The sequence below is a fragment of the Callionymus lyra genome, chromosome 2 (genome assembly GCF_982586985.1).
Source record: "Callionymus lyra chromosome 2, fCalLyr1.hap1.1, whole genome shotgun sequence".
NCBI classification, from domain to species: domain Eukaryota; kingdom Metazoa; phylum Chordata; class Actinopteri; order Syngnathiformes; family Callionymidae; genus Callionymus; species Callionymus lyra.
The window spans coordinates 6883292-6902257 of NC_141819.1; the positions used below are offsets into that span (position 1 = coordinate 6883292).

General features: G+C 41.0%; 1 protein-coding gene across 4 annotated transcripts; it reads left to right on the forward strand.

Annotated features, from left to right (window-relative positions):
• The first annotated feature begins 450 nt into the window (after positions 1-450).
• palm1a (paralemmin 1a) lies at positions 451-18468 on the forward strand. 4 transcript variants are annotated; one of them, XM_087783354.1, is made up of 10 exons: positions 451-515; positions 6634-6679; positions 8247-8327; positions 10853-10980; positions 11046-11112; positions 11217-11238; positions 11313-11381; positions 14426-14488; positions 15292-15423; positions 15535-18468. In XM_087783354.1, exons 1-10 carry the CDS (start codon positions 475-477, stop codon positions 16101-16103), a joined length of 1218 nt encoding a protein of 405 aa, XP_087639480.1. In that variant the 5' UTR covers positions 451-474; the 3' UTR covers positions 16104-18468. The 4 variants fall into 4 exon arrangements, with proteins under 4 accessions (XP_087639480.1, XP_087639481.1, XP_087639483.1 ...); XM_087783355.1 differs by lacking the exon at positions 15292-15423; XM_087783357.1 differs by lacking the exons at positions 14426-14488; positions 15292-15423.
• The last annotated feature ends 498 nt before the right edge of the window (positions 18469-18966 follow it).

Below are 18966 nucleotides of genomic sequence, written 5' to 3' on the forward strand. Positions count from 1 at the left end.
GTAACACGACAGGAGTTCCAGAAAATCAAGGAAAAGCCTGAACTTCATCTTGTAAGTTTTACTCATATATTTGTTGGTAGCGTATTTTTTAAAGGAAATAAAAACCAAATTAGTTAATTTATATAAACTTCTTTTAGCGAAGCGGAAATAATTATTTTTATAATCATTATTATTTGGATAGTGTCTTTATTTCAACACTAGATGGCGGTATGTAGTTTTACCCAAACGCTAATTAAAACATCGACCAAAAAAAAAAAAAAGCTCTTTTACGTTTAATTTGTTTTCCATTCATTCGTGTTTCTTATCTTGATGTTGATGTTTCTACGTAGTTCTGTTCCATAATTATATTATATATATTAAATTTTTTTCTTTCATTGTTGAAACACTCAGGCTGGTCCTGATGCAGAGGCTCTTATTGTGAAAGTCTCTCCTCTCCATCGCACCCCGGTGGGCGTGTCTCTGGTCCGGGATCAGATGATCGGAGCGGAGCACACGGAGGATCTGTCAGAGATGGAGTAAGTACTTTTGGTTTCTCTTTTTTTTTTTTTTTTAATTCCACTTCTTCTTATTCTTTTATGGGTTTTTTCTGGATCATGTTGCGGCGGGTTGTGATGACGTCAGCTGCGGCGTCGTCGTCACCGCTGCCGCATCCGCGCACGCGGACGCTGAGTCAGACGCTTTTGTTGCACAAAAAATCACACCTTCACACACACACACACACACGCAATGGGGGGGGGGGGGGGGGGGGGGTCAATGGCGAAGGCGGTGTTGTGTAGTCGCTTGTGTGAGTCCGTGTGTGAAGGCGTGTAGGCTCCAGCGTCTGGACCCTCCCATCAATGGACCCCTTTTTTTTAATTGCGTATCGATCGGTTTTGCTGCCACGAGGCTCCTGATTTACTATCGATACAGTCCAGCTCTGTCCTCACCGTGTCCACCATCCAGCTGCAAATGTGGTTTAAGGCCAAAAAAAAAATGGTGAAAAATCTTTGTGAAAATGACTTTATTGTTGGGGGGTTCATTTGTTCTTCAAGCACCTTCAGGGGTTCATGTATATTTCATTGATGGTTCTCCATGTAAACGTTTAAAAATGATTAACAAGTTCAATTTCGTGACGTTTAAAACACATGGGGTCTTTTATTGTGAAAGGGGTTGTAGTCGCCGGCCCGAGGACACTACAAGGATACTTGACAAGGACACTTGACAAGGATACTTGACAAGGACACTTGACAATTATACTTCACAAGTATACTTAACAAGGACACTTAACAAGGACACTTAACAAGGATACTTAACAAGGACACTTGACGAGGATACTTAACAAGTATACTTCACAAGGATACTTGACAAGGACACTTAACAAGTATACTTCACAAGGATACTTGACAAGGACACTTAACAAGGATACTTAACAAGTATACTTCATAAGGACACTTAACAAGGATACTTAACAAGTATACTTCATAAGGACACTTAACAAGGATACTTAACAAGTATACTTCACAAGGATACTTGACAGGGATACTTGACAAGGACACTTAACAAGGATACTTGACAGGGATACTTCACAAGGACACTTAACAAGGATAGTTAACAAGTATACTTCACAAGGATACTTGACAAGGACACTTCACAAGGATACTTAACAAGTATACTTCACAAGGACACTTAACAAGGATACTTAACAAGTATACTTCATAAGGACACTTAACAAGGATACTTAAAAAGTATACTTCACAAGGATACTTGACAAGGACACTTAAAAAGTATACTTCACAAGGACACTTAACAAGGATACTTAACAAGTATACTTCACAAGGACACTTAACAAGGATACTTTACAAGTATACTTCACAAGGACACTTAACAAGGATACTTAACAAGTATACTTCATAAGGACACTTAACAAGGATACTTAAAAAGTATACTTCACAAGGATACTTGACAAGGACACTTAACAAAGATACTTAAAAAGTATGCTTCACAAGGACACTTAACAAGGATAGTTAACAAGTAAACTTCACAAGGATACTTGACAAGGACACTTAACAAGGATACTTAACAAGTATACTTCACAAGGACACTTAACAAGGATACTTAACAAGTATACTTCATAAGGACACTTAACAAGGATACTTAAAAAGTTTACTTCATAAGGATACTTGACAAGGACACTTAACAAGTATACTTCACAAGGACACTTAACAAGGATACTTAACAAGTATACTTCACAAGGACACTTAACAAGGATACTTAACAAGTATACTTCACAAGGACACTTAACAAGGATACTTAACAAGTATACTTCATAAGGACACTTAACAAGGATACTTAAAAAGTATACTTCACAAGGATACTTGACAAGGACACTTAACAAAGATACTTAAAAAGTATGCTTCACAAGGACACTTGACAAGGATACTTCAAAAGGACCTGATGGTCTCTGGGGTGGATGATCCTGTGAAGGGTGTGTCTCTGTCTCTGGTCCACGGATGGAAAAAACAATAATTCGCTCAAAATGCTCTCAACAAATGTTTGTTTTTCTGTTTAATTGATTTTCACAAGTACGAAGCTTTTATCTCTGTGATGATTTACACCGACGGTTACGATCTGCAGTAGTTGCTATCTTTGCTAAATAACCCTTATTATATTTTAGCATGTATTTGCATTCGGAAAAAGTATGGCTTTGGGGCCACATGGGGTCCCATGGATGTATTTTCTGTGGCCCTAGTTACAGTTTAAATTCCATTAATAACATGTAGTAAATGTTCTTCTCCTCAAGACGCAGTAAGTTTCTCATCATGACCATGTTTTCAACTAATTACTTTATAAAGTTGCTCTGAAATCTGGGCGAACGAGAGGTTACGAGAGTCCATTATGACGTAATAATGGCTTCACTCCTCCTCCAGCCAGCTGTAATCACGCCCCGCTTTGTTTATACAACGAGCCCCTTGGAGACGGAGACTTCCGGGATTGATGACTTGCAGTGACTCTCTTTTCATTGAAATATTGACATTAGAAAATGATCTTAAGCTCCGCCCACTGAAAACACTTTCTGGAGATGAAATCTTGTTGACCATAACCACACCCACTCTGCTGTGATCGGTCAAACGTGAAGGTTTGTCAACGCGCGTCATCAATCCTGGAAGTATCCACCTTCAAGGGACTCGTTATATAAACAAAGCGGACATGATTACATCCGGCTGGAGTAGGAGTGAAGCCATTATGACGTCATAATGGACTCTCGTAACCTCTCGTTCGCCCAGATTTCAGAGCAACTTTATAAAGTAATGAGTTGAAAACATGGTCATGATGAGGAACTTACTGTGTCTTGGAGAACATTTACTACATGAGACCAGAGTTGATCATTAGTTTATCAGGTTTGCTTGAAAGATAAAGTTGACCTGAATCGGTTCGATCAACTCTCGTCTTCTCAGGCGAACAAAAGCAAAAGGACAGATTTTTGAACGAGAGTTTGTGTTCGGAATCATCTTCCTCGAAGGTTTCCTGCGGGGTCTCCTCCAGAGAGAACCGGTTCCCAGTCGGGCTCAGCCTCGCAGGCTTTCCCCCCTCAGATGCCCTGCAGTTGACAGTGGTCTCCATGGAGACGGACAGCAGCTTTGTCCAGGATCCTTTGAGTTCGAGCTCTAACACAAAACCAGCAAAATGCAAGCTCAACTCAGTGGCTGCGAACACAACAGCAGCCGGTCCACCCGACCCGGTCCTGGAGCGGCAGCACCGCTGTGAGCGAGTCCAGAGTCTCATCTGCAGACGTTCACCGTCGGTCAGTCCTGAGCGGACGTGGTCATGTGACGCCGGACACAGGAGTCACTGAGGACCAATCATGTCAAACATCTCAACCATGCCAGACCTTCTCCCGACGCTCAGCTGACACAAGCCGCTGAAAACACACTTTCCCTGCTGTCAGTCAAAGTGCAGAGCCGTGAGCTGTCAATCAAACTCTGCAGCTGAATTCTTCCTCACGTCGTGGGATTTACTGAATGTAGCCATTAGCATGTAGTAGATGTTGAGTTTAGAAACACATTTTATTTTCTTCTGTTAGTTGTGAAGTTAGAAATATATATTTTATTTTATTCCGTTGGTTGTGAAGTTAAAAATATATATTTTATTTTATTCCGTTGATTGTGAAGTTAAAAATATACATTTTATTTTCTTCTGTTAGTTGTAAAGTTAAAAATATATATTTTATTTTATTCCGTTGGTTGTGAAGTTAAAAATATATATTTTATTTTATTCTGTTAGTTGTGAAGTTAGAAATATATATTTTATTTTATTCTGTTAGTTGTGAAGTTAGAAATATATATTTTATTTTATTCTGTTAGTTGTGAAGTTAAAAATATATATTTTATTTTATTCCGTTGGTTGTGAAGTTAAAAATATATATTTTATTTTATTCTGTTAGTTGTGAAGTTAGAAATATATATTTTATTTTATTCTGTTAGTTGTGAAGTTAGAAATATATATTTTATTTTATTCTGTTAGTTGTGAAGTTAAAAATATATATTTTATTTTATTCCGTTGGTTGTGAAGTTAAAAATATATATTTTATTTTCTTCTGTTAGTTGTGAAGTTAAAAAAATATTTTATTTTATTCTATTAGTTGTGAAGTTAAAACTATATATTTTGTTTTATTCTGTTAGTTGTGAAGTTAAAACTATATATATTATTTTCTTCTGATAGTTGTGAAGTTAAAACTATATATATTATTTTCTTCTGATAGTTGTGAAGTTAAAACTATATATATTATTTTCTTCTGATAGTTGTGAAGTTAAAACTATATATATTATTTTCTTCTGTTAGTTGTGAAGTTAAAACTATATATATTATTGTCTTCTGATAGTTGTGAAGTTAAAACTATATATATTATTTTCTTCTGTTAGTTGTGAAGTTAAAACTATATATATTATTGTCTTCTGATAGTTGTGAAGTTAAAACTATAAATATTATTTTCTTCTGATAGTTGTGAAGTTAAAAATATTTATTTTATTTTCTTCTGATAGTTGTGAAGTTAAAACTATATATATTATTTTCTTCTGATAGTTGTGAAGTTAAAACTATATATATTATTTTCTTCTGATAGTTGTGAAGTTATAACTATATATTTTATTTTCTTCTGTTAGTCGTGAAGTTAAAAATATATATTATTTTCTTCTGTTAGTTGTGAAGTTAAAACTATATATATTATTTTCTTCTGATAGTTGTGAAGTTAAAACTATATATATTATTTTCTTCTGATAGTTGTGAAGTTAAAACTATATATATTATTTTCTTCTGATAGTTGTGAAGTTAAAACTATATATATTATTTTCTTCTGTTAGTTGTGAAGTTAAAACTATATATATTATTTTCTTCTGATAGTTGTGAAGTTAAAACTATATATATTATTTTCTTCTGATAGTTGTGAAGTTAGCAATATATATTTTATTTTCTTCTGTTAGTTGTGAAGTTAAAAATATATATTTTATTTTCTTCTGTTAGTCGTGAAGTTAAAAATATATATTTTATTTTATTCTGTTAGTCGTGAAGTTAAAACTATATATATTATTTTCTTCTGTTAGTCGTGAAGTTAAAACTATATATTTTATTTTCTTCTGTTAGTTGTGAAGTTAAAACTAAAAATATTATTTTATTCTGTTAGTCGTGAAGTTAAAAATATATATTTTATTTTCTTCTGTTAGTCGTGAAGTTAAAACTATATATATTATTTTCTTCTGTTAGTTGTGAAGTTAAAACTATATATATTATTTTCTTCTGATAGTTGTGAAGTTAAAACTATATATTTTATTTTCTTCTGTTAGTTGTGAAGTTAAAACTATATATATTATTTTCTTCTGATAGTTGTGAAGTTAAAACTATATATTTTATTTTCTTCTGTTAGTCGTGAAGTTAAAACTATATATATTATTTTCTTCTGTTAGTTGTGAAGTTAAAACTATATATATTATTTTCTTCTGTTAGTTGTGAAGTTAAAACTATATATATTATTTTCTTCTGTTAGTTGTGAAGTTAAAACTATATATATTATTTTCTTCTGATAGTTGTGAAGTTAAAACTATATATTTTATTTTCTTCTGTTAGTCGTGAAGTTAAAACTATATACATTATGTTCTTCATGAATCACTTCACAGTTTCTCTATATGCAGACGACGTCCTGCTGTGTAACAATTGTTAGCGACGTCGCGCCTCCGTCGTGCTAGCATTAGCATTAGCTCCATCCCTCCAGTGGAGTCGCTGTCAGCGGGACACGCCCCTGGATGGTCATGAACCCTCTAGAAGGATCTGTCTTCTCTCCATCACCAGATGAAGCTCCAGATAACATCTGTTTCCTCAGACACGCCCGCCTGGTCTCTGCAGGTTCTTCGTTGCCTCCTCTCGACCGGTTCCTGAAGAACCGTCGTAACTTCCGTCCTCCTGCGGTATTTCCTTCATCGGGGCTGAAACACGAGACCCGATGTTGCAGCCCTGAAGCCAAACCCCCCCCCCATGAGATGACCTCATGGTCCAGGGGACTCCACCTAGTGGCAGACAGGAGAACGGCGGCGGGGCCACACCTGAGAGTCGCTCTGGTCCAGTTTTAAAAAATTGTTGTTGATGGGAAATGTCTGTGTGTGTCAGGACGAGTGAAGTTGCCGAGCAGCAGGATCGACTGCAGCTGATCGCAGTGAGTCTCACACACACCCCACACACACACACACACACACACACTCACACACCACATGATCTCGCACATGTATGTAATGGTCTGCGGTGATAAATCACTAATGCACGTATCGATCCATGTGCTGCTTCACTGAGAGGTCGTGATAAAAACCCTCCTCTCTTCCCTCAAACCAACAACAGCCTTGAACAGCTTGTTATTTTAGTTTTACGTTACATTTTTCATTTAAAAAAAATGTAATAAACACATTTACATTTGGTTTCTTACTCTGTTTTGGTTGTAACATATGTCTTCTAAACACTATGTTCTAACTTATGTATCATTTCCACATGTTTAACATTCTTTTTGTTTCTCTTTTCTATTTGATTGAAAATATAATTTAAAATAATTTTCCTTTTAATATTATTGTTACACTATAATTATTACTATTATTATTATTTTCATTTGTTTCTACATGGCCAACGATTTGATTCGTGTTTTTTAACTCCATCAAGAAAGACAAAAGATAAGACATTTAACAGACAGAAGATTGAACATGTTTTTTTTAGGCTCCCCCTCCTGTCAGAACAGGGTTATTGCAACAGCATGAACTTGTGTGAGACTTGAGTTTTATTGTGCAATTATTGTCTGTTCAAAATTTTAAATAAATATATTAATAAACAAATTATGTTGCATTGTGTCGATTTAAAAACACTTTAAATGCTTAAAAAGACATTTACATTGCTAAAAAAGGTTTTACTAAAGGAAATAAAAATTAAAAATACAATTTCTATGGTTTATTTAAAACATCTTTCTGCGATTTTTAAGGAATCTTATCAATGTTGCCTGTTCTTAACTTCGTTTGAATGATAATAAAAGCAATAATTTTGTTATCATAGCATTCAAAACTTTATTTTAAAATTCTAATTCCTTTTTAATTTTACACAAAGCCTCAATATCTTCCAGTTTCTCCTTATTTACCTTTTTTTCTGACTCAGTTCAACCCCTTGTCATGTCTTGTTGTCATGGCAACGAGTACAACTACATTAAAAAAAGGTGTAAACTAAAATACATATGTGTTGCTACAACAATGATTATTGTATTTTCACTTGTAATGTGAGTTATTTCGTATTAAAATCTTATCGTGTCCAAAATAAACCTCAAAACTGTTGTAAAAATATTTTCCCCCTGAATCCAAATATCCTGATATTTTTAAACATCCTGACAATATCCGTATTTATGGCGACGTCTCCGGGCTCTTTAAACATCCTCGTTGTCTATAAACTCGTGACTCGTCGGCGGACGAACGACGCTGGGTTTTCGTCCGTCTTTCATCCGTCTCTCCGGCCGGTCGATGACCGCGTCACGTCCCGTCCGAAGTCCATGTTTGCGACTCGACTCACGCGTGACTCATCGTTTTCTGGTCTAAAGTCGGTTCACTTTTCTGTTTCTGAGGCTTTTTCTCTTCTTTTTTTTTCTCGTGGAGACAATGTTTCACGCTACAAAGAGTTCACATCCATCACTTTCGGTGCATTAACGCCACCGGTTTGTATCCGGTCGGCCATTAACGGCGTTTGTTGTGATGCCGCAGGAGAAGAGGAAGTGGCAGACGGAGGTCGAGAACAAGAGGCGACAGTTGGAGGACGACAGACGAGCTCTGCAGCATCTCAAGGTAATCTTGTGAAACCATCGGTCCGGAATAAAAGTTTATATTTTCTCCTCAAGACGCTCGTTTTAGTCAAGTTTCCTGGTCAACAACCTGTGAACCGATGAAAACTTTTGACCTGAAGGTTCGCTCCGTGATGTACTGCCGACCATTAAACCAGGCCACGGTGAACAAAAAAGGTCGGCGACCCCTGACCTATAGGAACTCTCATTCAGCCTCGTTAAAGTCGTCTGTAGGAATCTAGTCGGTCCGGAGACGCAGAAAGAAAAAAGTAATTCATAGAATTTAACTTTCTTGATTCTTACTGTGAGATTATTATTGAATAATGATATTATTACGGTATTTTGTCTGAAGTTTGTTACTCTGTGACTCCAGACAACATTCGTTTCTGTTATTACCTGAAGGTCGTTCTTTGACTATATTGTCGACATTAAACAGGTCTGTTAAGAAAAAAGAGGTTTGGACCCCTGAACCTCAGGGGACATAATAGTAAGTAAGTAATTTTTATTTATATAGTGCTTTTCCAGACCAGGGTCACAAAGCGCTTAAACAATCAAAACAATATTCAATAAAGTATATACTTTAAAGATCAAGATAAAACTGATAACACAACAGGAGTTCCAACGTTTTCTGCAGCAAGTCCCGGGGCTTTTATTGTGAAAAGCTGCTGCTAATACAACATTTTCCTTTTAAAGTTTTGATAAAACATGATTTAAATGTGTGTTTAAACACGGAGAACACAAAGATTTGTTATTGTTACAAACTCATTTTCTACTCGCCCTCATGTCGACTAATGTTTGGATTCTTTTCAGAGTAATATGTTCTTTTTAGAGTTATAGACAAAAATGTTTGTTCATTTTAATGTAGCGACTGGAGCTCAGTTGTCTTCATCTTCATCTTCGTCCAAAAAGACACTTAAAAACATCCAAATACCTCCATACTGCTCGACTGTAACGTCCATCTTGGATTGAAACTTCAACATGAGAAGAATCTTTCAGAAAGTCTTTATATTAAGTTGTTTTTTGGCAGAAGATCTCATTTGTTATATCGCTTCTTTGAAGAGCGGGGCGCTGGAAAAGCGGCCCCGATTGTTGCAGTACATTAAAGTTAACGTTCGCATTATGTCATTACCTCGCATTTAAATTTGATGAGTTTAAATAATTTTTATTTTCAGTGTCTTTGTGTCAGTTTGGGATGAGTTGGTAGAAAGTATCGATTATGTCCCGGTGCAAAGGACAACTGGAAAAGAGCCCAGCCTAGAATACTTTTCACCTGCCGCCACTGCTGACCAGTCGCTACACTAAAATGAACAAACATTTTTGTCTATAACTCTAAAAAGAACAGATGACTCTCTCTTAACTCTTAGTCGACATGAGGGTTAGGAGAAAATGAGTGCAATTTGAATTTTTGGTGAACTATAGCTTTAACTAATGCAGACTTGACTAACACACATGAACCATGAAACAACTACACACGTCATGAAGTCCATGAAGTGGACATGGTACAGGTCAAGATTGAGGAGGCAGACGTTACATCGTCTTGCAAACCAGACATTACATACATTAAAAGAACGACTTCATGTTGAGGTCGGTGACAATTTGTTACTTTTACTCAATTTGAGGACAGATCCTGCAGCTCGGCGTGTTTATCTGGACGTCCAGAGGTGAGGCCTTGTGTGTCTGGCCGTGCGTGAGCAGCTGCAGATTATAAATATCTGCCGGTTTTAAAGGAGGAACGTCAGAAATGTAGCGACTCACAGCTGCTGTCTCAAAATCAACACAAGTATTTTTAACGGTTGGATCACGTGACGCATTCAGAGAAAGTTTGTCCTCGAAGCTAATCTGGCGGGAAAGTGAGCCCCGTCTGCTGGAGAATGTTCCGTAACGTGATCCGCGCTCGTCTGTTTGATTGATCCAATTGTGTTTCGACAACAAAGCAAGCGTGTGCTAATCACGAAACTGTTTTGGCTAACGATGAAGTCATCCACAACTGGCTAAAACGCTACGATGCTAATCTGTAGCGTGCACGCGTTTTCAATGGTGTCTGTTAAAAATACAAATATCAAGCATCGGAACCTTAAAGACCTCCAACCAAACGTAATTAAGATTATATTCTCGTAAAAAACAACGCTTACAATCATCCCTGGTATTGATTATTGTGAGCACGTCACTGTTGTTATTGCTGACATGTTCGCTGTTGCTTCTGCCGACGTAGCATTCAGTCAGCAGCAACTATTGACGACGTAGCGAGGGCTAAGGGTTGTCCCGTTTTTCAGTCAAATATTTTTAACATTAGCCCTTAACACTCGTGTTAGAGGGGTAAGACAAAGGGGGAGGAGAAGGGGTAGAAATGGGACACAGCCTTATTGCGGCTGACAATTTAGCTTGGTCCGCAAACAAGTAAGAGCACCAATGATAGGACCCGACAAACCTGTTGGCCATTATAAGACACTAAATTCCACAAATTGACTTTGTGTTTATTACTTAAAGACCTTTGACTGTGGGTGACAAATAATGTTTTTGCGAGTATAGTCGAAGGCTCTGAGGGAACGCTGGCTGCTGGATGGAGCGCCATCTGCTGGACCCGAGCAGGACGAGGTGAGGAGCCAACTGGAACAAGATGCAGCCAAGACCAAGTCTCTGGAGGACGCCATCAACAGGTGCCACAGGGTTCAGTCACCCACTAAATATGTGGCAACAAATGAACCTTTCATTCATGTTGCAGGTTGGAGAAGGAACTGATGACTCTGGAGACTGGGGGTGTGAGTGAGAGTGTCACCACACACACTAAAGTAAGAGGACACACAACCACACACAGGAATTGTGTTTATAGATTCATGTTGTGTTGGATATTCAGCTTTAATTGTGTGTAAGAGTTCCGCTTGTTTGTTCACAGGTGTCGACAGCGTCAGTCAAAGGTACGTGAGAGTATCTCTTTGTCTATTACTCTTCTGTGTTACTGTCTCTTCTCTCACTCTTTACCTCTGATCAGCTATAGAGATCAAAGGTCACAGCCCACGTCAGCAGGAACGACCTGCACTGACAGGTCAGGTAGTTGAAGGTGAGACTCCGGTCCTGGAGATGTAGTCAGATAAGGAAATATTTATTAATACAAAAAGATTTAGCAGCATCGAGATCCTCACAGGGGCAGCCATGTGGCCACCAGTGGCAGTATGTGGCCATCACTTGCAGTATGTGGCCACCAGTGGCAGCCTGTTTCCATCAGTGGCAGTATGTGGCCATCAGTGGCAGTATGTGGCCATCGGTGGCAGTATTTGGCCATCGGTGGAAGTATGGGGCCATCAGTGGCAGTATTTGGCCATCGGTGGAAGTATGTGGCCATCGGTGGCAGTATGTTGCCATCGGTGGAAGTATGTGGCCATCAGTGGCAGTATGTGGCCATCGGTGGCAGTATGTGGCCATCAGTGGCAGTATGTGGCCATCGGTGGCAGTATTTGGCCATCGGTGGCAGTAATTGGCCATCAGTGGCAGTATGTGGCCATCGGTGGCAGTATTTGGCCATCGGTGGCAGTATTTGGCCATCGGTGGCAGTAATTGGCCATCAGTGGCAGTATGTGGCCATCAGTGGCAGTACGTGGCCATCAGTGGCAGTATGTGGCCATCGGTGGCAGTATGTGGCCATCGGTGGCAGTATGTGGCCATCGGTGGAAGTATGTGGCCATCGGTGGCAGTATGTTGCCATCGGTGGAAGTATGTGGCCATCAGTGGCAGTATGTGGCCCTCAGTGGCCATCAGTGGCAGTATGTGGCCCTCAGTGGCCATAAGTGGCAGTATACGGCCATCAGTGGCAGTATGTGGCCATCGGTGGCAGTATGTGGCCATCGGTGGCAGTATTTGGCCATTGGTGGCAGTATTTGGCCATCGGTGAAAGTATGTGGCCATCAGTGGCAGTATGTGGCCATAGGTGGAAGTATGTGGCCATCGGTGGCAGTATGTGGCCTCCGGTGGCAGTATTTGGCCATCGGTGGCAGTATGTAGCCATCGGTGGCAGTATTTGGCCATTGGTGGCAGTATTTGGCCATCGGTGAAAGTATGTGGCCATCAGTGGCAGTATGTGGCCATCCTTGGCCATCAGTGGCAGTATGTCGCCATCTGTGGCAGTATGTGGCCATAGGTGGAAGTATGTGGCCATCGGTGGCAGTATGTGGCCATCGGTGGCAGTATTTGGCCATCGGTGGCAGTATGTGGCCATCTGTGGCAGTATGTGGCCATCCTTGGCCATCAGTGGAAGTATGTGGCCATCGGTGGCAGTATGTGGCCATAGGTGGAAGTATGTGGCCATCGGTGGCAGTATGTGGCCATCGGTGGCAGTATTTGGCCATTGGTGGCAGTATTTGGCCATCGGTGGCAGTATTTGGCCATTGGTGGCCCATCGGTGAAAGTATGTGGCCATCAGTGGCAGTATGTGGCCATCCTTGGCCATCAGTGGCAGTCCGTGGCTATCAGTGCAGTTTTGTGGCCACCAGTGGCAGCACTTGCAGTATGTGGCACTATGTGGCCATCAGTGGCAATATGTTGCCATCGGTGGCAGTATAAGGCCATCAGTGGCAGTATGCGGCCATCACTGGCAATATGTGGCAATTGGTGGCAGTATGTGGCCATCAGTGGCAATATGTTGCCATCGGTGGCAGTATAAGGCCATCAGTGGCAGTATGCGGCCATCAGTGGCAATATGTGGCAATTGGTGGCAGTATTTGGCCATCAGTGGCAGTATGTGGCCATCGGTGGCAGTATTTGGCCATTGGTGGCAGTATTTGGCCATAGGTGAAAGTATGTGGCCATCAGTGGCAGTATGTGGCCATCCTTGGCCATCAGTGGCAGTATGTGGCCATCAGTGGCAGTCCGTGGCTATCAGTGCAGGTATGTGGCCACCAGTGGCAGCACTTGCAGTATGTGGCAATATGTGGCCATCAGTGGCAATATGTTGCCATCGGTGGCAGTATAAGGCCATCAGTGGCAGTATGCGGCCATCAGTGGCAATATGTGGCAATTGGTGGCAGTATATGGCCATCAGTGGCAGTAGGAGGCCATCGGTGGCAGTATGTTGCCATCAGTGGCAGTAGGAGGCCATCAGTGGCAGTATGTGGCCATCGGTGACAGTCTGTGGCCATCGATGGCAGTATATGGCCATCAGTGGCAGTAGGAGGCCATCGGTGGCAGTATGTTGCCATCAGTGGCAGTAGGAGGCCATCAGTGGCAGTATGTGGCCATCGGTGGCAGTATGTTGCCATCAGTGGCAGTAGGAGGCCACCAGTGGCGTGTCTCTGATGTCTCCTGAAACTTACTTGGATTTCAGATACGCCTCCCTTGACTCCCTGCCAAAAATAGCGGGGCCACATTCCCTAAGAAAAACTTGTGTTTTTGTCACTTCCACTATGAAGTCATGATGAATAAAAAGTATACAGTAAGTACTGTATACTTTTTAATATCGGTTCCACAGCATAAATATGAATGCAAAAATAGTGTACATATTGTACTATTCTCAGTGACAATTATAGGTATGGGCATACCAATATTTAGGCATGATCCACGTATGATAGCAATGATTTTGGAGCGTGGCACATTGAAGACCAGTAAATCCAACTATCCATCCAGTGTCCCTTACCACGAATCCTCATCACCAGTGTGTATTGCTCAATTCTGCCAGGCAGTGGTGACTGGCCCATAGAGGGCGCAGTTTACCAGGTTTTTTTTTGTTATTATTATTTTTTTAAATGATTATTTCTTAGTTTGAGAATTATAATGAACGATAATGGTATGGATTCAAAATGTAGGTGCTCTTGGGTACACCAGAGACACGCCACAGACATGCCACCAATGGCCACTGTGGTAACACTTCCTGCCATTGCCACTGGGAGGATCTAGCTGTCTCTCAAAATATATATATATAATATCCGTGCAGGATTCATTACATTAAGACTTGGACTGACTCTGATTATGAAATTATATTAAATCTGATTAAGACACATTAGTTTACGAATATCACAGTAGAGTATCAGGTGTTCCGATGTGTCAAGTCATGTGATCCTTCAGTCTTTGCTATTTTCTCTTTCTCTCTGTGCCTTCGTCCTTCCACCTCTTGAGTCATTGAAGAGGTCAAGGTTCATAAAAGTCCTCAAATGACAGAATCGGAAGCGATGAGGAGAGGTGAGTCAGGAGAGAGGCGTCGTTCAGCCGTTGACGCTGTGACATCATTGACGTTTGCGAGAGCCGCCGGCTTCATTACGGCTGCGACAAGTTTGATTCTCGCAAGAAACAAAAGAAGATTGTGTTTTTATCATGAGCTCTGTTTCTAACATCTGTTTGTTTGTCCGTTCCCGCCTGAGTGAGTGAGTCGTTCAACATCATCGCTATTGCATCTCAGATCAACGAAGCTAAATGCTAATATCACTTGCTAGCTTCAAGCTTAACACACTGCATTTTGGTGTTGAAGACCCTCCTCTGTGGAGGAAATGTTACTCTGGGAGGTTAAACCTGGTTAATAATCAGAGCCAATTTCGTAGTTTCCTTCCTCATCTCCATTTCTGTTTCCTTATCTTGTTTCTTATCTTGTTTCCCTATTTCCTAACTTGTTTCCTTGTTTCTTGGTTTCCTTCCTCGTTTCTATTTCTGTTTCCTTGTCTCTCATTTTTGTTCCTTATTTCCGATCTAAAAGTACTTTAATTTATTTACGCATTTACGGAGGACATACTCTCAGTACTGAATATATAGAAATACTACAACTTTGTCTTTGTGTATGTTAATATTGATAAGAATTAAGTTTTACCACATATATTAAAGTGTCTTTCCTACTTTAGTCGTCATGTCAGTTCATTCATTTTATCAGATGAATGCGTCGCACATCTCTACACACACCAAACAATTGTGTCTTACACTTACACAAAAATGTGCGTGTGTGTACGTGTGTGTGTTGAACCTTTGTGACGTCTGACCCTCCCCCGTCCTCCCAGCTATGTACTCGGTGGAGATTAAAGTAGAGCGGGACAATGTGACGGGCGAAACCAGAGTTCTGTCCTCTCACACCAAACTTCCCGTTGACTTCTCCGAACAAGGGGTCAAAGTTTACGAGGATGAGCGCAAAGGTGACATCATCGGGGATGGGTGGTGGTGGACTGGAAGGATGCTAGTCTGGCTGTAGAGTGGCACTTCAGCTAAGTCCTGTTGTCAGTCCTGAACTGGGTTGTGTCTTACAGTGGTCCACGAGATGAACGGCGAGGACGGCGTCCACCTGCTCAGCTGCACGGAGGTCGAGGAGCTCATCAACAAGGCCGACGAAGCCTCTGTAAAGTCTCAGACCGTCACGACAATCACAACTATCCAAACCACGGAGGTGCAGCAGCAGGAGACGGGTCCGGAGGCGCCCCAGGCCCCCACAGAGATCCCAGGGCTGGAAGCCAAACCCGAAAGCCAGTCGGATACCACAGAAGCCACCTCGGAGAACCCCGTCACGATGGTGTTCATGGGATACCAGAACGTGGAGGACGAGGACGAGACCAAGAAGGTTCTGGGCCTGCAGGGAACGGTGAAGGCCGAGCTGGTTCTCATCGAGGACTCCGACGGGAAAACCTCACCGGGATCGGCTAAAGATCCCCCCCCTAGCATTCCGATGGCTTCGCCGCCGGTCGCCGTCCCTCAGACGGCTGCGCCCTCCGACCCTGAGGCGAAGGCGGCGACTAACGGCGACACGTCCGGCGAGACGACAGAGGGAACGGTGGCGCTGAAGAAGGAGAAGCAGCCATGTAAGTGCTGCAGCATCATGTGAACCGACACGCGGACAAACACCCACAGGAACTCCACCCACTGCCCGCAGCCCCTCCAGCTACATCGCTTCTGTTCATCTTATAAACCTTTTGTTTCGACCCCCACCATGTCCTGACGGAAACCTCACCACCCTAGCTGACCTTTGATCCCGGACTAATTTAAACTGTAATGTTTTTAGTGAGTTTCTGTCTTTTTTTTTCTTTTTTTTTTAAGCTGAATAAAAGTGACCCGCAAGATGAGTCGTGAACACATGCGCACCTCTCACTGCCACGCCCCGGAGTCTGCCTCGGTCCTTGACCTCACCATCGTGTTCCTTTGCTTTGGCACATTTGAAATCATCACCGCATCTGTTTTTTATTTCATGAAACATCGTGCTTCATGACCATCAGCTGACTCACTCATGCCCTCCAGCCATCCTCCCCAAACACTGGATGAACAGATCATCAGTTCACCAGTCGATCCTCCATGTATGTAGAAGTCTGGTTCTGAGGACCAATGCTGCCCTCATTTCTTCAGAAAGTCCTGGTCCACCTGTGGGAGGTTAGTCCCGCCCTAGTTCGAAGCAAACCGGAGAAATCTGTATCCATCAAATATCTAAGATATTGTCACATAACACGAATTTGGTTCAGAAAATCCCCTTGATTGAAATGAAATCTTTGTTTAAGCAGCCACAAGCCTAGGGACCGCCCTCACTCCTGCTTCCTAGGTCCAACACACGGACCTCCTGATAGATACAAAGGCCGTCCTTCTCCACCCTCGAAGTGACTAGAGACTGAGGAGTTATTCCGAAGTGTCCCGCTGGATTATATTATTTTGAGGTTTTTCCAAAGTCATGCGGACGAAGTTTAAAACCGTTAAAGGCCTCTATTCTATTCTCTATTCATTTTTGGTCCTAGTAACGTAACCTAGTAACCTGTTCTTGGAGTTTGAAGATTCAAGTAAAACGTTTTTAGGCCCTGCTACTAATCCAGGAGCTCTTATCCAATCACCCTTTTGGCAAAATTGCAAAGTTGTGGTGAATTTGTACTGGTTGCTGCAACGCCAACACCAGTACAAGTGCATCATGACCTGGAGGGTTGAGACGACTAACGACTGACTGACACATTTTCTACTCACCCTAATGTTGGATGTTTTAGATTATAGAGAAAAATGTTTGTTCATTTTAATGTAGCGACTGGAGCTCAGGTGTCTTTGTCTTCATCTTTGTCCAAAAAGACAAAAACATCCAAATACCTACAAGCTCTTCCAGTTTAGAGAGTAGACTGGAAGCTTTTGGATATTTACAGAGTAATTCCTGTCTGTGTAGCATGTTAGCCTTTTAGCTTTTGCTACAAATAATCTTTAAATATAGACTTGTTTAAGTTCTTTTATAACATTTCTTCTCATGTGGGGCTTCGATCCAAGATGGATGTTACAGTCGAGCAGTATATGGAGGTATTTTGATGTTTTTAAGTGTTTTTTTGGACGAAGATGAAGACGAAGACAACTGAGCTCCAGTCGCTACATTAAAATGAACAAACATTTTTGTCGATAACTCTAAAATGAACAGATATCTCTGAAAACAATCCCAACCCTTAGTCGACGTGAGTAGAAAATGAGTTTGAATTTTGGGTAAATTAATCATTTTCAGCATCCTGGTTAATTTAAAATAATCTACTCAAATAAACTTGCTGGTGTCCAGTAGAGGGCAGCACTGTTAACAAAGTCATAAAACAACATTCTTCCGATTACAAAAATAGCAACATACAAGTGGTGCACCTCAGGGCTCGATTTCATACCCAGCAAAGCTTCACCCTTTCTCTGTCAAACCATCGTGTGTCGCTGAAGCGACTGCTGGCGTGACTTCCTTCATGACTCGAAGTGACCTCGACTCCCCAGGTTGACGTGCTCCATGTCTCCCAACAGACTTGATCTTGACCCGCCAGTGACCCGCGGTCCTTCTCGCGCCGTTCCCAAGAGTGTGGACAGAAGTCGTCCGAGGACAGTTTGAGAAAGTTCCGCTGGGTCGTGAAGCACTGTCGCAGATTCCCGATCAGTTTGTCGTTGAGCGCTGCGTCACGCTAATGTAGCCTCCTGAGCTAAGCTAACCTGTCTACTAACCAAGTGCCTGCAGGTTTTGTGTATAAAGCATCAGGCTAACTGTTGTGTAGCCACCCGTGCTAACAAAGCTTCCACCAGTACCAAGCCTTCGTACTGAGCGACCTAAGCTGACCTTTAAAGCTAGCTTTTATGTTGCCTTCACTGTTACTGTCTGATGAAGTCGCGTGGATTCAAACCATCTCTGTCGATGTCAACCATGTATGTTGCTACAATAAGCTAGCTTGTTGATGAAGAAACTTCTGTCAAATAAATCATCAAGAAAACAGTTTTAAAGTCATGTTATTTGCAGTAACAAGAAATCTACAATTCATTTTCTTCCTAAAGTTTAACTAATATGAAACTCTCCTGACATAATAAATGTTCTTCCTCTTCAAGACACAGTAAGTTCCTCATCATGACCATGTTTTCAACTTATTACTTTATAAAGTTGCTCTGAAATCTGGGCGAACGAGAGGTTACGAGAGTCCATTATGACATAATAATGGCTTCAATCCTCCTCCAGCCAGCGGTAATGGAGCCCCGCTTTGTTTGCATAATGAGTCCCTTGGAGGTGAAGACTTCTGGGATTGATGACATGCGGTGACAAACCTCCATGATATACCAATCACAGCAGATTTTGTAACATATATACTTGTGGTACCGGATTTATCTCAAATTTAAACAAAATTGATTAATCTTTAATTACATTTGCTTTAACCCTTTAAAACCCAATATATTATTATAATATATAATAACTTTATTGCGTAATCTATATTCATAACTCT